Source organism: Dendropsophus ebraccatus, chromosome 3, assembly GCF_027789765.1.
Source record: "Dendropsophus ebraccatus isolate aDenEbr1 chromosome 3, aDenEbr1.pat, whole genome shotgun sequence".
Classification (NCBI taxonomy): Eukaryota; Metazoa; Chordata; class Amphibia; order Anura; family Hylidae; genus Dendropsophus; species Dendropsophus ebraccatus.
In genome coordinates, this window is record NC_091456.1 from 191,701,637 (window position 1) to 191,721,303 (window position 19,667).

Sequence of the window (19,667 nt, forward strand, 5' to 3'; positions counted from 1 at the left end):
GCGATCGTCTTTCTTTGCTAATTCTTCGCTATTGCGTTCGTATTTACTGCGAACGACGTCTTATTCAATGCAAACGATTTGTGAACGAGCAACGATAAAAATAGGTCCAGGTCTTATAAAGAGATCATTAAATTCTTGTTCGGTCGTTAATTGCTTTTCAACGATTATCATTTAGATTCTAACAATTTAACGATAATCATTGTGCATGTCGGCTAATCATTGTCTTCTATTGCACAAAAAGATTATCGGCAGTAACTGACGGCATCAGCCGAATACGGACGATAATCGCTTTGTATAATAGGGCCTTAAGGGTCCTATTAGATAAAGCAATTTTTAACTATTAATGATAAACTATCGCAAACGAGATTGTTTATCGTTAACCTGAAATCGTTCACCATATTACACAGAACGATAGTTGTTATTTATGATCTTTACTACAATCGTTTACTCCATTTCATCCCAGCAAAAGAAGGAACAGAGTGCAATCACACTGAACGATTAGTGAACAAATGTAGCACTAAAGCGAATGAGTAATAATTTTAGGGTCAGATCTAAATGAAAGATCGACGACACACAAACGATTTTTCGATAGTTGCCTGCAATTACACAGGACGATTATCGTTCATTTGTTTTGTATTTTTGTAATTATTATTTATATCTTTATGCAACTTTACAACTATAAAGGCAAAATTCCACTCAATTCCACACAAATATATGATTTATTTTACACTCGCTCTTGTATTTCATTTACTGGCCTAACCTTAAATCTAGACCCAGTAAGAGGGTGGTGTGTATATATTTATTTTCTAGGTACTGTATATATTTATACACACATGGGAACCTTTCATATATCCAGCTGTGCCTGCTTGGGACTAGAGTTGTCAATCAGATTCCCCTTAAATAGAGTATCCAAGATTTTTACATGGATGGCCTAGGACTGATCAATCCAACTCCCAGCACTCCAAACTGATCAGCTGTGTGTACTAACTGAGGTATAACAAGTTTTTATTCACAATAAAAACATTTCCCACATTCTGGGCATGAAAGTGGCTTCTCCCCTGGTTAAGTTCACTATTTTTTAAAAGATTTCCCCCATGTGATTTATGAAAACGACTTCTCCTTTGTGTGAATTCTCTGATGTCTAACAAGAGCATATTTCTCAGTAAAACTTTTTTCACATTTTGAACATGAAAATGGTTTCTCCCCTGTGTGAGCTCTCTGATGTCTAAGAAGAGCTGCTTTCATAGTAAAACTTTTTCCACATTCGGTGCATGAAAACGGCTTCTCCCCTTTGTGCACTTTTTGATGTTGAATAAGACATGGTTTTGAAATAAAACATTTTTCACAGGCTGAACATGAGTAGGGCTTCTCCCCTGTGTGAGTTCTCTGATGTACAAGAAAATGAGCTTTCCGAGCAAAACATTTTCCACATTCTGAGCATGAAAATGGCTTCTCTCCTGTGTGAATTCTCTGATGTTCAGTAAGACCTGATTTCTTTTTGAAAGACTTCCCACATTCTGGGCATGAAAATGGCTTTTCCCTTGTGTGAGTTGACCCATGTAAAACGAGAGTTGATTTCCGATTAAAACATTTCCCACATTCTGAACATGAAAATGGCTTCTCCCCCGTGTGAGTCATTTGATGGTTAACAAGATCTGATTTGCGATTAAAATAATTCCCGCATTCTAAGCAAAAATATTGCTTTGCTACTTTGTGAATTTTCTGATGTTCTACAAGACTTGATATACTTTGGAAACACTTCTCGCATTCTAGACATGTATATGGCTTCTCTTCTGTGTGGGTTCTCTGATGTTCAACAAGTTTTGATTTCACAGTAAAACATTCCCCACATTCTGAACATGACCATAGATACTTTGCTGTGGGAACATTCTGATATTCAACATTCCAGATGTAACTTATATTGTCATTTACAGTCTGTGGTGAATCAGATGGGACTTGTATAGAAGGATGAGATGCCAGATCTTTGCTGTGAGGGGCTGGGGGTATATCTGGGGTAATAGAAGGTTCTTCATATGTATCTTGTGTGATCTGACCATCTGCTGTAATATCTGGAGATATCTGATGTCCCTCTGATCTCCGGGAACACTCATCTGCCAAGAAGAAATCCGATTTTATAATTTGTGAGTAATATAAAAGTTTTAAAAATGTCATTTATTTACAACTGGTATACAGAATTATTCTCACTATCCTATCATCTAATTGTAAACTTATGGTACTACAAAGTCCAGCGTATTCCAAGTACCACACAATGTATCGAATAATCCCGCTGTCTCTTCTCATATGTAATGGCCCAAAGGAGCCATTTTGGATTCAACCTGACAATTATTTCTCCCTGATTAGTAGTGGCAGCAGATTATTTAGATATTAGGCCCGGTTCCCACTGAGGAAAGGTAGCGGAATTCCGTGACGGAATTGTCCGCCGCGGAATGCCGTTAGCCTCCCGCTCATAATGGGAGTCTATGGGAGGCGCGCGCTCCTGCTCTGTACGCGCTGAAGAATGAACATGTTCATTCTTCAGCGCGGACAGGGCAGGAGCGCGCGCCTCCCATAGACTCCCATTGACTCCCATTATGAGCGGGAGGCTAACAGCATTCCGTGGCGGACAATTCCGTCGCGGAATTCCGCTACCTTTCCTCAGTGGGAACGGGGCCTTAGCCTCATCCACATAGGTCTATTATATGTCCATATTACGTGTTATCTACTCACCTCTAAGGTTACCTGTAGTGATGTCCTTCTTATACTGCTCATCACTGCTGTCATCTGTTTCTTCTTCCTTTTTTACCCTTATGTCTGTAGCATTAAAACAGTCCAGATCCTTCCCAGTATAAATGTCCTCCATATACTGCTTATCACCCCACGTACACGTCTCTTCTTTTACTATTATGTTTATACCATTAATACTGTTCCCATCTTCCCCCTGATTCATAAGATGTGAGAGAAATATTGTAAAAGTCATCAAACAGTAGAAGTCAGGTGGGATGTACAGATCATAGGGAACATCTCCATCTACCTGATCCTGATCCTGTGGGAGAAGAGGACGGGGACATCTCTCTGGTGCTGTTCTCTTACTGGATCTGACTGGAGGGAACACATACAGAGACTGAATTCATTCTTTCCATCCAGATAATACAGAGAGGAGGTGTGTATATAGTCCTGTCTATTACCTGCTGATGGGAGGGGCTGCTGATCCTCCAGCATCACATCCTTGTACTGATCCTTGTGTCCTTCTACATACTCCCACTCCTCCATGGAGAAATAGACCGCCACGTCCTGACACCTTATAGGAACCTGACACACACAATGATCACACAGTCATCCCCCCCACCCCTCCAGTGGTGTTACTGTATAATGTCCCAGCATTCCCAGCAGCCACAGTCTCACCTCTCCACTCAGCAGCTCCACCATCTTGTTGGTGACTTCTAGGATCTTCTCTTCCTCCATTTCCTCATGTATCAGGGGCCCCGGGATTGGGCTCAGGGTTCTTCCCCATCCTTCACCCCCAGGAGCCCCACAGCGCCCACTAGAGGACTTCTTCACTACTGTGTAATCCTGTGTATGGAGAGACACATTACTATCACTCCATCCATTCCCAGAATCCCTCACCTCTCCAGTCCTATCTGTCTGTTATTCCATAGATAAGAATGATGTCATGATGACATCACTGCCAGAATCCCTTACCTCCCCAGTCCTATCCATCTGTTATTCCATAGATAAGAATGATGTCATGATGACATCACTCCCAGAATCCCTCACCTCCCCAGTAAGCAGGAAGAGTATGTGTAGGGTGAGGGTTATTATCCTCTCGGCCATCTTGTCTCTGTCTCTCTCCATGGTTGATGGGTCGGTCTCTTATATAGAAGATATCAGCAGAGGATCCTGGAGTGTTGGGAGATGAATAGAGAGAAGAGGAGACAATGTAATATATCTCGTATCACTTAAAAGCATAAAACCCCCCCACTTTATACATAAAACTTAAAGGGGTTGGCCACTTTATAGTAAAATTGCTCAGTGTACAGTATTAGTAAGTGTACTCACCGTGTATACTGACAGCAGCTCCCTGTGTACCTCATAGAGCCAATATCAGACTCCCCTCCTCCATGCTGGGCCGCCCTGCTCTGTGGTGTTTTGGTCCATAAGATTGCTGACATGGAGGAGCATGTGACCAGGCCCCACCCCCCAGTGTCCACCACACAGCCTGTATATGTCTATGAAGGACACAGGGGACAGGGCATGGTCACATGCTCCTCCATGTCGGCCATTTTGTGGACTGAAACAAAACAGAGCAGGGCAGCCCAGCCTGGAGGAGAGGAGTCTGATATTAGCTCTATGAGGTACAGAGGGAGCTGCTGTCAGTATATACATTGAGCACACTTACTTATACTTTGTACTGACCTATTTTACTATAAAGTGGCCAACCCCTTTACACTATAAGATGCAGATAAGTATCTTAGAGTCCAAAAAATAGGATGAAGAGGATGTTTGTTATTTATCGGATGGATTGGTAATAATAATAACATGAGCTGATCCTCCATGATCCTTACTACTCCCCACCATCCGCCCTCCCTGCTCTATACTCACCTGTATATTGTATATTCTATGTGGGTTTAGTCAGCTGCTCAGAACAAAAACAATGGAGGATCAGCTGATCTTTCTTCCATTCATCCTGCAAAAAGTTATTCGGTGAGTTTCATAATCATCAAAAAAATATCTAAACCCGCAGTAACCTCATACAGCGACATCAGCTGATAGATACAGAAACCAGAGACTCCACATATATATATATACTGTACCTCCACCTGCAGAGCTGTACAGGAGCCGTGTGCTTCCCCTGTGCTTCCAGGACCTGTCATGATGTCACAGTCATGTGGTCAGTCACATGGAGGAGGAGGAGTCACATGATCAGGGGCTGCTGCTCAGTGTATGCAGGACTCTGCTGTGCTGGATGAGCTGAAGTGATGTGTATGCAGCAGAGCTGTGTATGTGTAATGCGTGTGGAGCAGAGCTGTGTGTGTGTGATGTGTGTGGAGCAGAGCTGTGTGTGTGTGTGATGTGTGTGGAGCAGAGCTGTGTATGTGTGTGTTATATATGCCTGCAGCAGAGCCCTGTGTGTAATGTACATGTAGCTGAGCTGTATGTGTACACAGTACAGCTGTATGTGTATAATGTACATGTAGCTAAGCTGTATGTGTGTAATGTACATGTAGCTGAGCTGTATATGTGTAATGTACATGTAGCTGAGCTGTATGTGTGTGTAATGTACATGTAGCTGAGCTGTATGTGTGTGTAATGTACATGTAGCTGAGCTGTATGTGTGTAATGTACATGTAGCTGAGCTGTATATGCGTAATGTACATGTAGCTGAGCTGTATATGTTTAATGTACATGTAGCTGAGCTGTATATGTGTAATGTACATGTAGTTGAGCTGTATATGTGTAATATACATGTAGTTGAGCTGTATATGTTTAATGTACATGTAGCTGAGCTGTATGTGTGTAATGTAGATGTAGCTGAGCTGTATGTGTGTAATGTAGATGTAGCTGAGCTGTATGTGTGTAATGTACATGTAGCTGAGCTGTATATGTGTAATGTACATGTAGCTGAGCTGTATGTGTACACAGTAGAGCTGTATGTGTATAATGTACATGTAGCTAAACTGTATGTGTGATGACCAGGGGATGCTAGGTGGTGGTGTGTAGCTGGGCTAGTAGCTGTAGCTGGACACAGTGTACAGAAAGGGCCACAGCAGGCTCAGGAGGCTGAGGGCCTTTGGAGTCCAGGGGGCACTTCTTATGTGTAATCTGATTTTATTGACAGCCAAGCAAACAGCATATACAAAATCGATCAGGCTTTAGTATATAGGGACCTGCAAGTCGCCTGGCGTCACAATTTTTAAAATATAAAGAACAAGAAAAAGCACAATGCAATGTCAACATTTCCAAACATCTACACCACCAACACGGCAGTGCTGTACCTAGCAAACATCGAGCAACGTAAATGTCATGCAGGTTGTAAGAAAAAGGATGAAAAGAAAAGAAGAGGCTGAGGCGGAGAGCAGGATAACAGGGAGAGGGGAGGGGAGGCAGGCGGGGGCAGACAACAGAACCAAACACTGCAGCAGTTACAGTGCTATAAAAGGACGGAGCATCCACACCTAACGGATGAGGGCCAGGAAGGCCTCCGAATCCATGAACAGACGCCAGGGAAACCACACCTTATCAAATTTAGCAGACTGCTCATGAGCCTCTGCCATCAGCTCCTCCATTCTACCCAGCTCCCTAAGTTCACTAAGCCATTCTGCCATTGTGGGTACTGCGGGTGTTTTCCAATGTCGGGGAATAACCATGCGAGCCGCGGTTAAAAAATGTCGCAACATTCCTTTCTTGATGGTGGCCAGGGAACCCAGGATCTGTGACAATAGGGTCAGCTGTGGGGAATTAACAACGGTCCTTCCAGAATATGCGGTATAGATGGTTAAGATTCTATCCCAAAACTCTCGGATGCCGGGACATGCCCACCAAATGTGTAACATATCGCCAGCCTCCGTGAGGCATCTCCAGCAGCGGTCAGAGACCTCAGGAAACATTGTATGCAAGGAGACTGGGCAATAATACCACCGTGAAAGAATCTTGTAATTTTTCTCTTTTGCCTTAGCGGCCATGGAAACCCCATGGGTAAGTTCGCAGATTTTCTGGAAGGACTGACCTTCAAGAGACACATCCAAGTCACGTTCCCTCTTGTCAAAGAAGGAAGGCCTGTCAGGGTGTGCAATACCACCCAGAATCTGGTATAGTGCAGATATGCAATGTGGGATAGCAGAGGTGGAAACAACCAGATTATCAAAGTCCGTGAGTGTGGCAACGTACGTGCCTCTCGGAAACAAGGTTCGTAAAAATGAGGCTAGTTGCCCATACTCACCCGTCATGCCAGGGGGCACTTCTTAGGACTTCTTTAACTCTGTAGTGGCATCAGCCATCTTCTTTGGAGTGTCCTGTTGGGGGAGCGGCATATCAACCAGCGATAGGAACAAACTGGACAAGCTGATCAGAAGGGCCAGCTCTGTCATTGGAAGCCCCCTGGAACCGATGCAGGTGGTGGGGGAGCAAAGGATTTTGTCAGTGGTCAGCTCCATACTGGCAAATGACTCCCATCCTATGCATGAGACCGTGATAGCGATAGCACTGGGCAGTACTATCAGTGACCGTTTAATTCACCCAAAGTGCGAGAAGGAGCTATATCGGACGTCCTTCCTTCCTGCAGCGGTCAGGCTGTACAACCAACACCGACCCATGCAGAGATCAGTAAAATAGTCTGTTGTGTTTTTTTTTTTATTGTATCTTTTTTACCTTTTCTTCTCTTTGTCTACTTTAATCGTAATGCCTTTACTTTACCTTTTTAGCTTTTTGTATGTGTAATATCTATGCTGCTGTAACACACTGAATTTCCCCATGGTGGGAGTTGTAGTTTGACAACAATTGAAGAGTCACTTTTTGGGAAACAGTGACCTGTGGGACAGTTTATTAGTGCAGTGTTCTCTAACATATGACTCTCCAGTTGCTGCAAAACTAAAACTTCCATCATCCACTACTGGCAGGAAATGGTGGGAGTTGTAGTTTGGCAACAACTGTTGAGCCACTGGTTGAGAAACACTGATTTATAAGGACAATGGCACAATTTATCTTAGTGGGCAGTGGCACAATTTATTGGGGGGGAGTGGCACAGATTATTGGGGGACAGTGAGCGTTTACTGTGGGGAGGTGGAAGCAGTGGTACAGATTATTGGGGAGCAGTGGCACAATTTAATGGGGGGCAGTGAAAGTTTACTGTGGGGGGGGGGGGGCGCAGTGGCACAGTTCAAAAGGGCAAAGTTCTTTTTGAGAGGACAAAGAGAGGGCCTTACTACAGATTGAAACCCAAGGCTCACCTACAGATGAGGGCAGAAAGGCCTAACTACAGATATGCGCACTAAGAGGGGGCACAGCTACAGATAGGGGTAAAAAGAGGGGGCTCAACTTCAGATGGGACCCTAAACAAAGAATGAGGCATAAAGAAAGGAAATAACTTTAAAGGCACAAAGAGGGTCCAGTTACTGTTGGGAGCTTTTATAGAGAAAGGTGTTGAAGTGCCTAAGATGTTTGTGTGGCAGAGGGGGGGGGCATCTAAAAGGGGGCTACACAGAGGGGGCATCTATAAGGGGGCTAAACAGAGGGGGACCAACTGTTTTACTGTCGCCAAGTGAGTGGTCCACAAAGGGGCCCCCTGAAGCTCTGTCACCCAAGGGCCCACAAAACCCTGGAGCCAACCCTGCCCATGGGTATGAATTCTCCACCTTTTGCTGTCTATTGACAACTTGTTACATAGAGCAGGGACGTAGACCCCCACCTAGTGGGTAGAGCTAGCCGTCGGGGGGACCTCTAAGGAACCTAGCAGAGTGCAGTGAAGTCTTTTAGCTTACTATTTTTACCTATTCACTGTCATGTAGTCCTGTCTTAGTTATCAGGAGAGAAAATGGCCGCCCAGTGTAGGTAGGGTATCACTTTAGTCCTGTTTCACCTCAGCCTTCTCTATGTGTTGTTAGCCAGACATGGATGAGCTGAAGTAGTTGCAGAAAATGAAAAATAAAATAATCCTTTTTCTCATAGCCCTGCACTGGGCATAGTTATGCCAGGTGCCCTGAAAGAAAACCTCAGCAGGATCTCTGTGTAGTGTAGTCCTCTCTCATAGGAAATAATAACTCAACTGATTTCCCTCAGGGGAATCCATCTAAGTCCCTCAGAGGAATAATGTAATCTCTGACTTGCTGAACACAGACTGGAAGGACCTAATACTGTACAGGGATTGGCCAGATCGCCTGAGGCACCTAGCTCGGGGATTAAATAGTAAACATCACCTCATACACAACTGCCAGTTAGGCAGTTAACCCTTTCCTCAAAGTTGTGCATACAATTCACATGACACAGTGACATCTAGTGGAATAAAATAGATAGTGCAGGCACAAGTATACAATACAGATATAAATAGGGAATATGTTTCAGAGTGCAAATAATTACAGGTGGGCAGGAAACATCAGATGCCACACCTGCTCTGGGACACTGCATATGTATACACAGTAGAGCTGTATGTGTGTAATGTCCATGTAGCTGAGCTGTACATGTAGTGGAGCTGTATATGTATAATGTACATGTAGCTGATCTGTATGTGTGTAATGTATATGTAATTTACATGTACATCAACATAGAAAAATCGGACCTAGTTCCATCCAGTACCAAGATCTTTCTAGGGTTCCTCATAGATTCAACCCAAATGAGATTATTTCTCTCAACTCCAAGTGTGACACGCATCCAGGTGGGAGCGCAATTCCTAATCCCTCCTCGTCAGGTATCCATAAGGACGGTAATGTGCTCCTTGCCTCAGCTGCGGATGCGGTGCCATGGGCGTTATGGCACATGGGATTTTTTCAGAGAGAAACACTAACAATATGGAACCGAAGACTGGAAGACCTGGATGCGATGCATGTTCTATCTACTCAAACAAGACATTCCCTAATGTGGTGGAGACAAGTCAAACATGGAGTTTTAATTTCAGAACCACACTGGGTAACCATCACGACAGATGCTTCAGGAACAGGTTGGGGAGCTCATCTGTCAGACAGCACAACCTCGGGATCTTGGAGCCAACAGGAATCCGCTCTACCCTCCAACGTGAGGGAGCTCAGAGCGATTTACCTAGCTCTTCTTCATTTTCCTCCACTTATTTTACAGAGAGCAGTAAGAATCCGGACGTACAACATGGCCTGTGTAGCGTACCTAAACAAACAGGGAGGTACCAGATCCCCATCTCTTCTCAAGGCGCTAGAGAAGATTTTCTGTTGGGCAGAAACCAAAATAACCAGACTCTCTGCAATTCATATCAGGGGTATCCACAATACATTGGCGGATCGACTGAGTCGAGGCCTTACAGTTTCGGGGGAATGGTCTCTCTCAAGGAGAGTGTTCATTCAGTTAACCCAGAGATGGGGGGTTCATCTGATAGACCTCATGGCATCAGCAAGCAATGCCAAACTGAGGAGTTTCTGTTCCCTTTACAGGGCGTACAATCCCACAGTAGTGAATTCAATGACAATACCATGGACATACCAGCTGGCGTATATCTTTCCTCCCATAGCAATGATTCCCAGAGTTCTGACGAAGATCAGATTAGATCATTTGTCAGGAATAATAATAACTCCCTTCTGGCCGAAGAGGTAATGGTTCACCCTACTCATGAATATGAGCAGAGGGGAATTTTGGAGGTTACCTCTGCATCCGGATCTAATATCCCAGGGTCAGCACCTGTGCAGGGATCTATCCAGCCTCAGCTTGACAGCTTGGAGATTGAGGGGACCGTTTTAAACTCTGTTTTTTCAGAGAAGGTATTGTATACCCTGTCTCATGCTCGTAGCAGCACTACGAATAAATCTTATGCACGCATTTGGAAGATTTTTTCAAGATTGGTGTGCGGGCAAGAGTATTGATGGACTTAAACTTCTACTCCACAGCTATTGGAGTTTTTACAGGTAGCGTTTGATAAAGGGTTAAAACCTAATTCCATCAAAGTGCAGATAGCAGCTCTCTCTGCACACCGAAACTTACGTCTTTTTCAGATCTTGGAGGTGAAAAATTTTGTAAAGGCTGTAACCAGACTAAGGCCTAACCTGTGCATGCGCTACTACGCCACAGGTGATTGTTAAATACCGAGACACTATTGGAGGATAGGAGTATATAAGGCCCCCCCTGCTAGGATGTCATCACCCCCGGACGAAGGACACGAAACGCGCGTCGGGGTGGTGGCGTCCTGGAGAGTGTATTGATTCCTGTGACTTGTTGGTAATATATGCAGTTCGGATATGGGGTGGGACGGACTTGTATCATATACTTAGGACATTGTTCCAGCGTTACTATCTTGCACTTAGCACTTTGTTGTCCAGTCTCAGTGTTCTTTTTCATGAATTGTTCTTACATTTTTTTGTTACATATGATGTCTCTCCAGGATTGCCGCCCTGTTTTTAGTGTTGATTTAATTTTTGTTAGATTTTTTTCGTATTTTAATATGGTTTGAAATAAATTTATGCTACAATACTCAATTTTGTGTTTTTTTTGGTTTAGTAAGGCCTAACCTGGTAAGACAGGTAGACTCATGGGACTTGTTCTTTGTGCTGAGACGCCTGTGTCTTCCTCCTTTTGAGCCTTTGGAGGAAGTAGTTTTTAACATAGAAGGTTTCTTTTTTTATTAGCCTTTACCTCTGCTAAGAGAGTAGAACTCCCCCATATGTGATTTTTTTTTTCCCAAGACAAGGTTATCCTTAGGTTCCTTCCAGGATTCCTGCCTAAAGTGGCTTCATTTGCCAACATCAACCAGCCTATAGTGTTGCCTGTATTTTCTCCTGCTGAGTCATCTGAAGACTTGGATCTGTCTTTATTGGACGTATCCAGAGCTATCAAGATCTATCTACATAGAGTAGGTGATTTTCGTAAAAAGAATTTACGGTGTGAGCACCATTTCACAGCCACTGAGGAAGAAGCTAGCAGCTTCGAAACGCGTCTGAAAGCCACCTAACATTGGCCTACACCCCTCAACAGTCACCTGAACATACCCCTGGATCTATTCCCCATCTCTCTGGGAGGAGCTGGCTCAACAGTGACTTTGTCTACTGCACTACTGGCAGCAGAGCCACGCTTTGACACAGACCAGGAACAAGACTGGTGACGTCACCGTATTCACCGTGGGCAGACCGGGACGCCGGTGACCCCGGAGAAGACGCAGATCCTGTATGGGTGAGCGGCGCACATGCACCAAACTATGTGAATGTGTATAAATCCTCCCCTATGACAACAAACAGTGATAGAGCCAGAGAGATCCAGTGCTTGCAGTACATCTCAGATCCAGTGCTTGCAGTACATCTCAGACAGAACACCAGGGATTAGTGATATCTATTATACTGGTCTAATAACTATACACTCCACACAAGGAGTTCATTTACTTTGGATCGTAATCTACAAACGAACTGACTTTTGAATTGTAACAACAGAGTGGGATCAGTCCAGTGAGCCAGGACTACTACCCCCATCTGCTTGCTTTCACTGTGTGATTCTACTGCAAGTCAGTGAGAGGATGATGGGAATCCCCCTCTTGGTCTAAACCAAAAGACCAGTTCTACCACTTTTTGTGCTGATTATATATTTGAAGCATTGCAGTACAACGACTATATGGCTATTTATATGAGTATCTAGTTGTTTTATACACTTTTACACCTTTATGTTTTGTTTTGTTTTCTTTCATTTGTTTTCATATGCTTTTGTACCACATTCCCTAACCCTCTGTGTTGGGTCTCACTGCTGTAAACCACTGCAAACATCTTCCCCCAGGGTGTCAATATAATCCGACTTTATCGCTTTATTACAGTCTATGAAGTAAAAGTCAGATCTTCCGCTGACCAGGACGTTTATTCTCTAACTTTTCTGACCTGATTCGGGTCCATCTACTTTCTTATCAGCTAGGATTCTATCTGCCATTCTCCATTCTATACCATGTTTTATGCTTCTCTAAAAACCTTATACAAAATCATTATAAACAAAAGTAGTAAAATAAAACTAAAGTTCTATGAATTATGTTTTATTGTACATGAATACAGATAACAGGCCGTGCGCCAAAATTTCATGAAGTGTAAATAATTTTATCTAATTCACTACGGTGTATAACAGTTTTCAGAATTTGCCTTTCATATTCCATCAATCCAACCCCAAGCACCCAACTGATCAGCTCTATGTATTATCTGAGGTCTAAAAAGTTTTGATTTCTAAGAAAAATATATTCCACATTCTAGATATGAAAGTGGCTTCTCCCCTGAGTGAGGTCTCTGATGTAGAACAAGATTTTATAAGACGTTCCATATATAGTTCATGAATATGATTTCTTCACTTTATGAGTCTTTAAATGTCTAACTAGAGTTGATTTTACACTAAAACATTTCCCACATTTTGGGCATGAAAATGGCTTCTCCCCTGTGTGAGTTCTCTGATGTTCAGTAAGAGTTGATCTCAAAGTAAACGATTTTCCGCACTCTTGGCAAGAAAATGGTTTCTCCCCTGTGTGAGTTCTCTGATGATCAACAAGATGTGATTTCCAATTAAAACATTTGCCACATTCTGAGCATGAAAATGGTTTCTCCCCTGTGTGAATTCTCTCGTGTTTGGCAAGATCTGATTTCTGAATAAAAGAACTCCCACATTCTTGGCATGAAAATGGCTTCTCCCCTGTGTGAGTTCTCTGATGTAGGATAAGACGGGATTTAAAAGTAAAACATCTTCCACATTCTGAACATGAAAATAGCTTCTCCCCTGTGTGAATTCCTTGATGAATAACAAGATGGGATTTTTTTCTAAAACATATCCCACAATCTGGGCAGGGAAATGGCTTTTCCTCTCTGTGAATTCTTGGAGGTAGCACAGGAGCTGATTTCTGAGTGAACCATTTATCACATTCTGAACATAAAAGTGGCTTCTCTTCAGTTTGAGTCACTTGATGGCGAACCAGATATGATTTGCGACGAAAATATTTCCCACTCTCTGAGCATATAAATGGCTTTGCTTGTTTGTGAATTGTAAGATGTTCAATAAGACACGCTTTACTTTGGAAACACTTCTCGCAGTCTAGGCATGTATATGGCTTCTCTCCAGTAGGAGTTCCCAGATGTTCAGTTAGGTTTGATTTCACAGTAAAACATTTCCCACAGTCTGAACATGACCATGGATTCTCTTCTGTATGTGTACTCTGATATTCAACATTCCTACTGTAAGTTTTATTGTCATCTACAGCCTGTGATGAATCAGTAGACAGGACTTGTATAACAGGATCAGATGGCAGATCTTTGCTGTGAGGGGCTGGGGGTATATCTTGCGGAATAGAATGTTCTTCATATATATCTTGTGTGATCTGACCATCTGCTGTAATATCTGGAGATATCTGATGTCCCTCTGATCTCCGGGTACACTCATCTGCCAAGAAGAAAGCCGATATTATAACATATATATCTTAATAAAACTTATGGCACTACAAACTCAAGCATATTTCAAACACCGCAAAATGTATATTCAATTATCATCGGACTCCGACCATGCTTTGCTATGTTAAATAACAATGCATAGCCAATGGCTGATGACTCTAAGGCTGTATTCACACGTCCGTAGGGGAGTCGGTAGGGGCCCTATTCCACAGGACGATTATTGTTCAGATAATCATTAACGATAAAGGATCTCAAACGACCGTATTGCGAATGATCGTTTGATCGTTACTTATGATTGCTCTTGTGCTCGTCTTGTCGTCAATATTGCATTCGTCGCTACTGCGAGCAACGTCTTATTCCATGCAAACGATTAACGTTAAAAATAGGTCCAGGTCTCATTAAGCGATTAACGATTTCTCGTTCGTCGTTTAATCATTAACAGCTATTCAACCAAACGATTATCTCTTCATTCCGAACGATTAACCGAACAATAATCGTCCCGTGGAATAGGGCCCTAACTGAAGAGAAGGGGACAGAAGTGTCAGAGGCGGCTGCGCAAAGCAGAACACGCAGGGAAAAGGCTGCAGGAGTATAAACTTTAATATTTTCTATGTAAAAAAAAAAAGGCTGCATGGACATTGCTAATGAAATATACAGTCCTTGCTACATGATCGTTGAGCCATGTAATATACTCAGTGAGCTTACACTGCTCTTTGGGCCTTGTAATACAGCTTTTACCAGACTGTAGCTATGGAGGGAGAGAGCCTGGGTGCACAGGCTGAGAGGGACACCTCTGAAAGAGATCTCACCCCTGATCTTTACACAGATTGGATTGCTTACTACAGCTTTATTGTGGCCTCTATGCTGATTTTTAGGCTGCACACAGAGACAGTGCAGGATCTCCTCCTCTGTGTGCCTGTACCTCAGCAGGTACGAGATAGTGGGCACAACCATAGACCAGGCGATGGGCTGCAGCGTGTGCCATTAGGTGTACATTGTGGTGCTGAAAGGGGTTATAGATGGGGAGAAAAAAACTTCCCGACCCATTGGGTGCTGCTAACCACTGATCCATCTGTAATCTACACTTATTAACACATGTTCCTCTCTTAACCTATCAGACACTTTTCTGTGAATTCTCTTTAAGCATTTTACAATCTGGTTTGCGGACTCACTATAATATAATCTCTAATAATCCCCAGAAGAACAAGCGTAATGGTCACTACAAAAGATGAGCAAAACAATAGGGGACATTCATCAAGGGCTTTGCGCCTATTTATAGATGAATAATTGGATTTTCCGCCCATTTTGGTCCATTTGTAAACCAGTATTCGACGGGAAAATATTTTTTTTTTTAAATCTGCCTGTTTTGAGTATTCAACCAAGAATTCACATAATCCAGGATTAATGCAAAAAAATTATCATTTGCAACTTTTTAAAATGTCGCTTAAACTTATGCAGGCCTACGTATGGTCAGTGCCAGGTGAATATTTTTGCGCAATTTTTTTCAAATAGTCTGAGAAAATTAGATTCACAAATGTATGAAAACTTTGTTAAATTAGTCCTATTCGGTTGGGTAAAAAACAGTACAAATCTCTGTAGAAAAATTGCACGTTATAGACTCAATAGTAAATGTCCTCCATTGTCTTAAAAGTTGTTTTGTATGTTGGCTAAATAGGGCCGTATATAGCTGAAAAGACTGACAGGACACGGAGCTTATAATATTCCATACAGAATAGTTACAGCCGGTGACTGAGGAGAATGTGTGACTGTTCTCTGCATTTAGTGGTCACTACTCACCTGGGCGGTTACCTGTAGTGATGTCCTCCTTATACTGCTCATCACTGCTGTCATCTGTCTCTTCTTCTTCTTTTATTACTATTATGTCTGGAGCATCTGCATCTACCTGATCTTGTGGAAGAAGAGGACGGGGACATCTCTCTGGTGCTGTTCTCTTACTGGATCTGACTGGAGGGAACACATACAGAGACTGAATTCATTCTTTCCATCCAGATAACACAGAGAGGAGGTGTGTATATAGTCCTGTCTATTACCTGCTGATGGGAGGGGCTGCTGATCCTCCAGCATCACATCCTTGTACTGATCCTTGTGTCCTTCTACATACTCCCACTCCTCCATGGAGAAATAGACCGCCACGTCCTGACACCTTATAGGAACCTGACACACACAATGATCACACAGTCATCCCCCCCACCCCTCCAGTGGTGTTACTGTATAATGTCCCAGCATTCCCAGCAGCCACAGTCTCACCTCTCCACTCAGCAGCTCCACCATCTTGTTGGTGACTTCTAGGATCTTCTCTTCCTCCATTTCCTCATGTATCAGGGGCCCCGGGATTGGGCTCAGGGTTCTTCCCCATCCTTCACACCCATGGGCCCCACAGCGCCCACTAGAGGACTTCTTCACTACTGTGTAATCCTGTGTATGGAGAGACACATTACTATCACTCCATCCATTTCCAGAATCCCTCACCTCTCCAGTCCTATCCATCTGTTATTCCATAGATAAGAATGATGTCATGATGACATCACTCCCAGAATCCCTCACCTCTCCAGTCCTATCCATCTGTTATTCCATAGGTAAGAATGATGTCATGATGACATCACTCCCAGAATCCCTCACCTCTCCAGTCCTATTCATCTGTTATTCCATAAATAAGAATGATGTCATAATGACATCACTCCCAGAATCCCTCACCTCTCCAGTCCTATCCATCTGTTATTCCATAGATAAGAATGATGTCATGATGACATCACTCCCAGAATCCCTCACCTCCCCAGTCCTATCCATCTGTTATCCCATAGATAAGAATGATGTCATGATGACATCACTCCCAGAATCCCTCACCTCCCCAGTCCTATCCATCTGTTATTCCAGAGATAAGAATAATGTCATGATGACATCACTCCCAGAATCCCTCACCTCCCCAGTCCTATCCATCTGTTATTCCATAGATAAGAATGATGTCATGACGACATCACTCCCAGAATCCCTCACCTCTCCAGTCCTATCCATCTGTTATTCCATAGATAAGAATGATGTCATGATGACATCAGTCCTATCCATCTGTTATTCCATAGATAAGAATGATGTCATGATGACATCACTCCCAGAATCCCTCACCTCCCCAGTAAGCAGGAAGAGTATGTGTAGGGTGAGGGTTATTATCCTCTCGGCCATCTTGTCTCTGTCTCTCTCCATGGTTGATGGGTCGGTCTCTTATATAGAAGATATCAGCAGAGGATCCTGTAGTGTTGGGAGATTAATGGAAAGAAGAGGAAACAATGTGATATATCAGGTATCATTGAAAGTATAAAAAAAAACACTTCATAAACCTCACTAACATATTTAGGGGTGCAGCTTATCGCCAATTCTGGGGCGCTGTTTGCTGAAAACTTCCCTCCCCTGCTCAAATCTATCACTGAGGATTTGCTGAGATGACACAAGGGTACAATCATGTGGTTTGGCCTCTGCTCCATCTTTAGGACGAACATTCTCCCTCTATACTTTATCTACTTTAAGCCTTCTCAATTATTATACCATTGCCCTCCTTCAGACAACTCTCACAAAATGTATCTGGGAGCATAAATCTGCCAGGCTGCCAAATCAATCTTCTATCGCCCTAAAGAGGTAGGATTATGTAACCCTTACCTATATAATGCTGCAGAGTCAGAGTCTTAGATTGGCATAGAAACCCTTCTCTAAACTCTGGGTTAAACGGGAATCCCCCCTTTCCTCAATCTCACTCCTTGAGGCTTCCTGGTTGTCTTCTTCCCCGCAATACATGGGGTGCCACCCCACGATAATTTCTACTCTAAAAATTTACCACAAACACCTCACATCGGGGTTCATCGCCTGCATCCTTCTCCACTCTTTTCCATTCTTTGCAACCCTGCCTTCTTTCCTGGTTTAGATGACTCCATCTTTAGACACTGGTCCAAGGAGGTTAAATTCTCCTCATGAGCCTCCCCCCTCTGTACTCAAAGATCTGCCGGATTTCCTCACCGGAGCAGCCTTGCCCTTCATGTTTGTCCAAATGGGAAACTGGCTGATCTGGGTGCTTCTTTCTCGGATTGGCAGGTCTTCCATATCTTTGCTTTCACTCACTCCTCCTCTTGCCTACAGCAAGCCAGTTACAAAGTGCTTACCAGATGGTACTGGGTCCCTACTCTTCTTCACAGGATCTTTCCTGAGGTCTTACCACTGTGCTGGAGGAATTACGGTAAAGAATGAACGTTCCTGCATACCTTCTGGAGTTGCCCAAAGCTGACCCATTTCTGGAAGGAGGTGTGGCGTTTAGCCTCCATCTTCACAGATTTTCAGTTACCCTTCTTCCCCACATTCTATACATCTCTGAGATTTCAGTGAAGACATACCACCATCCTACGTCATCTGGTCAATGAAGCTAGAGCATGTATACCAGCCATGTGACGCTCCCCAGATACCCCTCCTATATCCTTATGAATATGCAAAAGAGGAGCCCGTGGAGCCCCATTAAAGAGTCTCAAAACACAGGACTAGCCAGATATTCCTCCGGGAACTGGGTCTTTTGCATATTCATGTTTCCCAGGGGGCAATGCACCCAGGACTTCACTGCATTGAGCGCTTTCACTAGCAGCCGGCAGTGTTGTTGTTTGGCTGGTCTCCCCGAGTTCAGCAGTCTGTTTCTCCTATATCCTTATGGCTGAGGAAAGTCGAAAATATCAGATGCATGGAGGAGATTACAGATGTACGACCGCTCAGCTAAGTTTTTCCACATGTCGGTATACTGGGACCGATTTGTGGTATTGGAAGAACATAAGACTTTGGTGGCTCAACGAGGGATGCATTGTTTTGGTTTTTTTCGTCTTCTCCTTCCCTCTTCTCTTTCTCACCCTCCCCGCCCCCAGCTGTTTTGTCTGGACTATTGTAGTGGGCTTGGTCCTATGTTTCCGTTATTGTTCTGTGTTTCATTCACCTGTGCGCCTACACCATACTTCAATTCATTATGCGCGGTATGTAACTTTGCAGATAGCTTTTATATGTGCAGTCTTTTTGTTTGTTAAAATTGTTTACAAATTATAATAATATCAGAATAAATAAAAAAGACAAAAGAAAGTAAAAAGACTTCATACCTAATAAGGTCCAGTCTTTAAGGGACTAATCCTCCCGCTGTCCCCCAGCTCCTTCCCTCCACCTGCAGAGCTGTACAGGAGCCGTGTGCTTCCCCTGTGCTTCCAGGACCTGCCATGATGTCACAGTCATGTGATCAGTCACATGGAGGAGGAGGAGTCACATGATCAGGGGCTGCTGCTCAGTGTATGCAGGACTCTGCTGTGCTGGATGAGCTGAAGTGATGTGTATGCAGCAGAGCTGTCTGTGTGTGATGTGTGTGGAGCAGAGCTGTGTATGTGTGTGTTATATATGCCTGCAGCAGAGCCCTGTGTGTAATGTACATGTAGCTGAGCTGTATATGTGTAATGTACATGTAGCTGAGCTGTATATGTGTAATGTACATGTAGCTGAGCTGTATGTGTGTAATGTACATGTAGCTGAGCTGTATGTGTGTAATGTACATGTAGCTGAGCTGTATATGTGTAATGTACATGT

At 43.4% G+C, this 19,667-nt stretch overlaps 1 protein-coding gene across 1 annotated transcript; it reads right to left on the minus strand.

The window, feature by feature from the left end:
- Positions 1-699: 699 nt before the first annotated feature.
- On the minus strand, positions 700-19,306 carry LOC138786630 (zinc finger protein 420-like). Its single transcript, XM_069963612.1, has 9 exons — positions 19,193-19,306; positions 17,202-17,324; positions 16,112-16,496; positions 15,858-16,025; positions 12,962-14,052; positions 6,234-6,446; positions 3,032-3,124; positions 2,728-2,938; positions 700-2,111 (listed from the first exon to the last, which is right to left on the minus strand). Exons 3-9 carry the CDS (start codon positions 16,194-16,196, stop codon positions 1,102-1,104), a joined length of 2,871 nt encoding a protein of 956 aa, XP_069819713.1. The 5' UTR covers positions 16,197-16,496; positions 17,202-17,324; positions 19,193-19,306; the 3' UTR covers positions 700-1,101.
- Positions 19,307-19,667: the final 361 nt, after the last annotated feature.

Coding starts and splice junctions, on each gene's coding strand:
- LOC138786630 (XM_069963612.1), bottom strand. CDS start 16,196: ATGGAGGAGTGGGAGTATGTAGAAGGACACAAGGATCAGTACAAGGAT. Junction 3,125..6,233: donor AGTCTGCTAAATTTGATAAG/GTGTGGTTTCCC, acceptor AAAGAATGAATT/CAGTCTCTGTATGTGTTCCC. Junction 2,112..2,727: donor CACTACAGGTAACCTTAGAG/GTGAGTAGATAA, acceptor TCTTCTTGGCAG/ATGAGTGTTCCCGGAGATCA.